General features: G+C 34.5%; 1 protein-coding gene across 1 annotated transcript; it reads left to right on the forward strand.

The window, feature by feature from the left end:
- Positions 1-636: 636 nt before the first annotated feature.
- On the forward strand, positions 637-3,345 carry LOC120091491 (polygalacturonase At1g48100). The gene is made up of 7 exons (XM_039049558.1): positions 637-1,001; positions 1,111-1,242; positions 1,464-1,640; positions 1,733-1,777; positions 1,864-2,071; positions 2,248-2,438; positions 2,640-3,345. The coding sequence occupies exons 1-7, from the start codon at positions 675-677 to the stop codon at positions 3,012-3,014; spliced, it is 1,455 nt and encodes a 484-aa protein (XP_038905486.1). The 5' UTR covers positions 637-674; the 3' UTR covers positions 3,015-3,345.
- The last annotated feature ends 5,236 nt before the right edge of the window (positions 3,346-8,581 follow it).

Raw genomic sequence — 8,581 nt, forward strand, 5'->3', positions numbered from 1 at the left:
CAATAGTTCAAATAAGATGGGAAATAACGTTACAAATATTGAAGTCAAAATCTCAAGCTCCAGCACCAATTGAATTATTATAGGAACCGAAAACTTAAGCAACTAATATTTTTTTAATACTGGTTTTTAATTTAATTTAATTTTTTTGTTTTAATGTAGCAGAAGTTATTCTCAAAGGAGGGAAAAACTGCCATTCACGTGCAACCAATCAACAATTCCCAAGTGACAAAATTCATCAGATGGTGCAAAAAGAAATCTTTTTCATTGATTTGGCTCTACTGGTTTGTAGTGTATCTGTGTCCTTAACGGTGTGGCTATAGTATATTTTCTCTGCTGGCATGTTCTTGCCACAAATCTTAGCTTCGTTTTTTTAAGGAAGAAGGCGGCCGCTGAATTCAATTAATCCAAATGAGAGAGAGAGAGAGAGAATAAAAAATGTATCAGCTTGAGAAAAAAATATCATATAAGACATACAGTAAACCAGAGATGGAAGAAGATGAAAAGGGCGTTTTGTCACAACTCAAGTTGTCTTTTGAACTGTGGAGCTCATGTGTGAATAGTATATCTAACATAGAACTAGTTTTCGACCTATAAATACAAGCCAATATTCTTCTCTCTTTGTCAATCATACTTGCAAATTTCCCTCTCTATCTCTTTATCTCTATCTATTTAACATGGAGATGGGTGGGAAGAATTTGAAATGTCTTGCAATTATTGCTTTCATTTGTGTTTTTGTTTGGTCTTTTAGTTTGCAAAATTCCCATGCTAGAGAAGGCAAGCATTGGGCACATAGACAAACTGGAGGTTACCGCCACCGGCATGTTCATCGTCACCGTGGCAGTAGCGGCTCGTCGAGGTTGAAAGGCAATGGTCATGTTGGAAGTGAGGATGTTGTAGGAACCTCATTAGCAAGTGAAGGTAGTGATAGTAAAAGTGGTTCAGGCAATTTCAATGTGTTGGACTTTGGAGCTAAAGGAGATGGAAAGGCAGATGACACTAAGGTGAATTTAGGTTCACTTGATCATTTTCATTTACATATAAAGTTTCCAAGCATTTATACTTTACAGAATTGAAAACTCACAGAAGTTCTTGACAATGTATGCATACCAGGCATTTCAGTCAGCTTGGCAATCAGCTTGCAATGCAGAGGGATCAACTGTGGAGGTTCCCTCAGGTTCCGAATTCCTCGTCGGCCCGATTTCGTTCTCTGGTCCTAATTGTCAACCAAACATTGTGTTTCAGGTCAATATCAACACACCGAAGTCTGTTTTGTGGAAGTTGATTTGAAAAACTATTTAAAGTGCACAGTAACATAATGTTTTAAAAGGATTCTAATCAACTTAATGAGCCAATTTTCGGAAACAGTTCTACAAAGAATTTCCCAGAAAGCGCTTTTTGTGCTGCAGAGGAAAATTTTCTTGATGACACATTTTAAAGTGCATCTCCCATGTTGACATATGCAGTTGGATGGCAAAATCATTGCTCCTACAAGCCCTAGTGTTTGGGGTTCAAGTCTCTTACAATGGATAGAATTCACTAAACTTAAAGGGATTACAGTGAAAGGTACAGGCACAATTGATGGACAAGGCTCGGTTTGGTGGAATGACTCACCCACATACGATCCTACCGATGAAAATTTGGTAATTTTGTAGATAAACATGTTTAAAAATCAAAGGTTTTTAATATTTCAAGTCAAACTGCTTCCTAATCACAGATTAATCTCATGCAACAGGACAAGGAAAGCAGTAGCGGAAAACTTCCAAGCACCAAACCAACTGTACAGCTCTTGGCTTAAACTTGTTATTAGTAGAACAAATGGATTAAAGAGAGTTTTCTGTTTGAGACTCCATCATTCTTGTGCAGGCACTTAGGTTCTATGGAAGTGATGGAGTAATAGTCTCTGGAATAACCATCCAAAACAGCCAACAGGCTCACCTGAAATTTGATAGTTGCACATCAGTTCAAGTTTCTTCATTAACCATTTCATCCCCAGGTGACAGCCCAAACACAGATGGAATTCACTTGCAGAACTCTCAGAATGTGATCATTTCACACAGCAATCTAGCTTGTGGTAATTCCCAATTTTGAGTACTAACTGCAAAGAAGGCTTCCTTTAGCATGAGAGTTTTTACTTTAAAAAGTATTTCAAATTTACTCTTGTGACAAAGGAAAAAATTCTTCCAGCAATGGAACTTAAACAATCAGTAGCATGATGAAACTAATACAAATAAAAAATTTGAACTACAGGAGATGATTGTATATCCATACAAACTGGAAGCTCATCTGTATACATACACGATGTCAACTGTGGACCAGGCCACGGAATTAGCATAGGAGGACTAGGACGTGATCAAACAAAAGCATGTGTATCCAATGTCACAGTCCGTGATGTCAAACTGCAGAATACAATGACTGGGGTCAGAATAAAAACATGGCAGGTATATAAAACCTCTCTCCTCTAATTTTGACTCCAATATAGTAATAAATGTATGATAGTAAAAGCAGGGGAAAAAAACATCAACAGACCCATCTTTATATGAACATACTTTTCTCAGTTGTTTGTCAAAAACTCCCTTTCTCAAACCTGCTGAAAACAATTTTCAACAGCTAACTAAGGATCATTTGGTTTCTCATTGCAGGGGGGTTCAGGGTCAGTACAGGGAATACTGTTTTCAAATGTTCAAGTTTCAGACGTTCGAACTCCAATAATAATCGACCAATACTACTGCGATGGGGGTAGATGCCATAATGGATCTTCTGCAGTAGCAATTTCAGGAGTAAGCTATGTAAACATTAAAGGAACATACACTTCAACGCCAGTCCATTTCGCCTGCAGTGATAGCCTTCCATGCACAGGTGTGACATTAGACACCATTCAGCTTGAGGGAAGCGGCCGCTCGAACGAACCATTCTGTTGGAAGGCATATGGTGAACTGAAAACCTCCACCATCCCTCCCGTTGACTGCTTGCAGTCTGGCAATCCAATGAAAGCTCAGGCTCACGATTCTTGCTAAGCTTCACAGATAAATATTAATTATATTACAGAAAAGAAAAAAAATCACGTCGTCTACTGCTTAGAAAGAGAAGTGTTATATGCTACAAAAAGAGGTTCTATAGATAGATATATGCAGCCATTGATGGAGAGTTGGGAAGAAATTACATGGTGGATTGCTTAGAATTAGAAGTGTTATATGTTACAAAAAGGGTTTTATAGATGGAGATGTGCAGTCACTGATGGAGAGTTCGGAGAAAAATGTACATGGTAGACTGCTTAGAAATAGAAGTGTTATTTGCTTAAAAACCTATATATGACATTGTTGCTACAGCAATGGCCCTTGCTCAGAATTCGTCATTCGTGCATAGTAAGATCAATTTACACTTTGATAAACCACCTGAGTCACAGCAAATTCAACTTATGACGGACTATTGAACAACACAACATTTAGATTAAGTCTCGCAAACTTAAAGTTTCACCCTTCTTCGTAAAATGATTAGCACATAAACCATATAATTACCGGATTACCATCAAATAAAGCGAATGTTATGAAATCGACAATTAAAGAATACAAAAAAGCGTAAAATGAAATAAAGAAGATTGACACACTAATTTACGTGGTTCATTACAATATTATTAGAGAGGATATTATAGAAAATACAAAATATGTCAAATAATGCCTATAGTGTTAGAGAGTTTATATAGTGCACTTCTCTAAACGCTAAATGGAGAAGGAAAAGATTTAAATAGGATTCCAAGTATTCCAACAAATCTCCACCTTGACTTGAAATCTGAAATTTGTGAAAGTTGAAAATCCTAGGTGTCGCCAACAAGTTGACCAAAATTCAGCACGATCCAACGGTTGAAAATCCGAAAATCGACAACTTTGTGAATGTTGTTCTTGAAAAATCGAACTACATTGCAGTTTTACAGATTCTGTTCAGCAGCGATTATGGACAAATTTAGAGTTCAAAACGAAAATCCAACTGTTCAAAAAGAAGCTCTATGTGTCATCAATAGGCTGACTAAATTTTAGCATGATCCAACGATTCAAAATCTAAAAATCGACAACTTTGTGAAAGTTGTTCTTAAAAAATCAAACTACACTACAGTTTTACAGATTTTGTTCAGTAGCAACTACGAACAAAGTCAAAGTTTAAAACAAACGATCCAACCATTCAAAACAAGACTCTAGGTGTTGCCAACAGGCTAACCAAAATTCAACACAATCCAACGGTGGGAGCTCTGAAAATCAACAATTAAAGAATACAAAACAACGTAAAAAGAAATAAAGATTGACACGTTGATTTACGTGGTTCACTAACAATGTGTTAGTTATGTTCACGGGGTAGACGTATTGAAGAAACTCTTATCAAAGAGCACCACTGAGCGGAAGCAAGATCGTTCCAAACTCATTATGACAGAAATATCACATTCACAATCAAACATACAAGTTATGCATTTAACAATAAATTACGGCATGCTTTGAACTATTAAACAACAAAAGAGCAAGATACATACCAGCTGAAGAACTCTTCTTCGCCTTTCAATCTCGCTCTCGTCAAAGGACTGCACCACTCATTGTCGTTGTGCAAGCCAACCCAATCGTCCACCAAATCTCTCTGTCGTCTACCCAGGAACGGATACCTCACGAAAGACAACAATGGAGGACACAACCACTCAGAAACCTCGGTATTCTCGGAGTGAGAATCCAAGAGGTGTGGGCTCTATTGGATTTGGTAAAGGGAAGAAGGAAGGAACGATCATTTACCACGACCAAGTAAGTGGGAGATGTCAGAAGTCTATCGTATAGACAGATGCTTGATCGTTTAGGTAAAGGTACGATCGTGTAGTAAATTAGGGCTGATCGTATAAATAATCGTTTAGTAAAACGCTCGGGCGCACGATCGTTTAGAAAAAACTAGACGATCGTTTAGGTAATTCTATGCAATCGTTTAGAAAATGTGCGCGTGTACACGATCGTTTAGTAAACTTTGAGCTGTCGTGTATGCACTCGGTTTGCTAAGCGATAGGGAGTGTACTCAACCGGCGAGCAAATATCTGATAACTTGCAAAATGAAAACCATTTTCATTTTGTCCTTCAATTACGAAAACTGAATGCAACCTCCCACTATCTCATTCGGTTACGGAGAAAAAACCGGCAACAATTATCAATAATCGTTTAACTAAAAAATAAATATAATCATATTATATTTATAACCTGTAGCTTAATATCACATCAAATGCAACATATAAACCATAGTTCTTTTTTCCTCCACTAGATATAAATCATATTTATATCATTTTCCTCCAATTAATGTATGTCATATATCATGTCAACTATATCATATATAATTGACTCGTTTAATTATATCATATATAATCAAACTCCCTCTTTTCAATTTGAACACTTCAAACTGACCTAAAAACTGGTTCTCAACTTGAATTCATTGAGCTACCAATGAGACCTTATGGACCTATGGCTCGAAGCTCCAACGATACGTGAATAGCTGACTAAATTCTTTAGCCACGAGATCCACCATTCGTTAACTGTCAAACATTCCATTAAAGACCGATAACTGCACTCTTCTCACCATAGATATATTTTTGTTTCCATCGAATATAATCAATCAACAGTACGATAACCCTTCACAGATACTCGTAAGTACAGCTGGGCCAATTTACCGTTTTGCCCTTGTAGTTACATCTAACTTCTTAAGTACCACTGATCCCTCTAATGAACAATACAAAATAATCCTACTATGTGTGGACACCTCTCGGGCCATGAGAAGATGTGTGGCACCACATCGTTCAAGCCCCAGAATTAACCCTTAAGGGAGTAATCTATCCACTTACCCTACTTCGGGGAAGGATGAATTTCATCTTGTGTAGCTGAGTTCTCAACTCCCAAATCAAACGAATCCCAAAAGTGTTAGGTTTGAGTCAGTGATCTGGCCACTCACACTCATGCAAATCAAAGGACCGCCCTCAAAGGCAGGAGTTCCCAACTCACTCATGATTAAGGTCATGTTACCTATGGTCATTCTAGTGAAGTAAAGTCTCTGTCATGAATGGTGTTATATAACGAGACTATAACACTTCGTGGTCCAGTCTTATACAAACTTCTTTGTATAGGACGCCCTCGCTCGCATGTCTCCACATGAATGATCAGGATCAGACCATCTGTAGCAAGTCACAACACTTGTAACTATTTTACAAAGTGGGCTGCATCCGTACCGTTACCCGGATAAGGTTTCCCTCCTATATCCATATACTACAGACCATTTTGATTATCACTTAAGACATTATCTATCTGTATGTCACCACATACATGCTTAAGTTACAACGATAGCCAGGGATCTTAGTTTATTGGTTTGTGGTAAAACAATTAAAACATCAGTGCTCCATAGACAATAGTGAAGAAAATATCATATATTATTACATCACAAACGTTTGTTCAATACTGTGTTTACAAACTACAGGACCCAACAAGAGTTTAGGGCATCATCCCCAACAAGACGCAGAGATAGAATTGTTAGATTAAGCTCTTAGTAGTTCTAAAAAATAGATTAAGGGAAAAAAAATAAAGTTACTCAATAAATATGCAAACTTTAATAGTATTTACTATCAAAGTTGAGTTGTTTATACTAACTTAAGATTGATGGGCCGAATGACCTCTCAAGGGTGTTTGAGATGCTGAGTTAATTATCATGGTCAGTAGTTATTATAGTTCGTGGGTTATAATAGTATATATTTGGAATGTATACTATCTTAGTTTGGATTATAATAGTTTATCGGTAAAATACATTTTTGGTCTCTAGGTTCTGGGTGTAGTTTCTATTTGGTCCCTAGGTTTTCAAATGTTAAACATTTGGTCCTTAAGTTTTTTGTTTCAACTTAATCCTTAAGTTTCAAAATATTATAATTTTGCTCTTGAAATTTGAGTTTTGTTTTAATTTGGTCCCCGGGTTTCAAGATTTGACTTTTTAACCTCAATTTTTCATAAAATATTAACTTTCAATTATTGATGTCAATTTTTATTAATTAATTAAAAATAATTATGAAATGAAAATTTGAATTTATTTTTAAAATTGATAAAAAAAAAATAGTGAAACATAAGAAATTATAGTTTCTTTAATGAGTTTTAGTTTATTAATATAGATTAATACTAAAGACGAAAAATGAATATTTAGTAAATAATCGAGTTTCAGTGTAAATCTTGAAACATAGGGATCAGACCAAATTGAAGCAAAACTCGAATGTCAAGGTAAAATTGTAACCGTTTGAAATTTAGGAATTAAATTAAAACCAAACTCAAAACTTAAGGACTAAATGTGTAATATTTTGAAAACCTATGGGATAAATAAAAACTAGACCAAAAAATTAGGGACCACAAAGATATTTTCCCCAGTTTGTATATTTTATGGAGACTATTTTAGTATGGATAGAAAATAGTGAAAAGTAAAAATAAGGGAAAAGGGGATGCGTAGAAAATAGTAATCTTCATACAAATAAGGTTTTGAAATAATATTAAAGTAGTTAATTATAGGTTATAATAGTTTAAAACATAGACTATTATACTCAGAGTCTCATATATTAAGTGGACTATAATAATACACTCCACCCACTTTGAGTTGGGAGCTCAAACACTCTCTTAGTCTCATGTTCAAGGTTACTTTTCAAAAGAATTTATAATATGCATCTAACATTAATTACTCTATTAGAAATTTGAATTTCATGTCTATTGAAAACCGTACTTGATTTCTCTTAATTTTTTATTCATAGTATTCGTATTTCCTATATAAATACTTGAATCCTTTGCCAATTTTAAAAACGAAGCATGTTTTTGAAAACTAGTTTTTGTTAGTTTTCAAATTTTGGTTTGAATTTTGAAAACACTCCTAAAATCTATGCAACAAAACATATAAACCAACAGGTGGAAGTGATGTTTTAGACTTAATTTTTTTTTTTAAAAAAAACAAATGGTTGTCAGATGGAGCTCAAATTTTTAATTTTATATCTAATGTGTCATGAATTTTAAAAATTTTAAAAATTTAAGTCCTAAATTTCAAGTATGTAATACAATGTTTTGATATTGCTTACTTCGAGTATGTAATACAATCATTGTATTACGTACTCGAAATAAGCAATATCAAAACACAAGGAATTGAATGATTGTATTACATATTGAAACAATTGTGCAAAACCTATTTAATAGTATTTTTATAAAGTATAAAATTAATTATCGCTCAATATTATATAAAAAATACTTAGACGAGCTGTTTATCCAATTAAAATTTGTCATGTGGCAAATATTTTTTTATAAAAAATTTAAATGATTTTTATTGCTTTTAGTAGGTTAAAAAACCAATTATATAATTACACCTAATTATTGCTCTTAATTTATTAATATAATTCATATTACAATTTTATATAATTATTAATAGATTATTGAAATATAAAACAAAATCCGAATTTTTTTTATTAGGTTTTGATAATGCATTGCAAACGATGTCGTTTTCATGTCCCCTTCCTTCCCTCCACGTTTGAACATATTTTCGCTCCACATGCAAAATAAACAAATAA

This window comes from Benincasa hispida, chromosome 11 (assembly GCF_009727055.1).
Source record: "Benincasa hispida cultivar B227 chromosome 11, ASM972705v1, whole genome shotgun sequence".
NCBI classification, from domain to species: domain Eukaryota; kingdom Viridiplantae; phylum Streptophyta; class Magnoliopsida; order Cucurbitales; family Cucurbitaceae; genus Benincasa; species Benincasa hispida.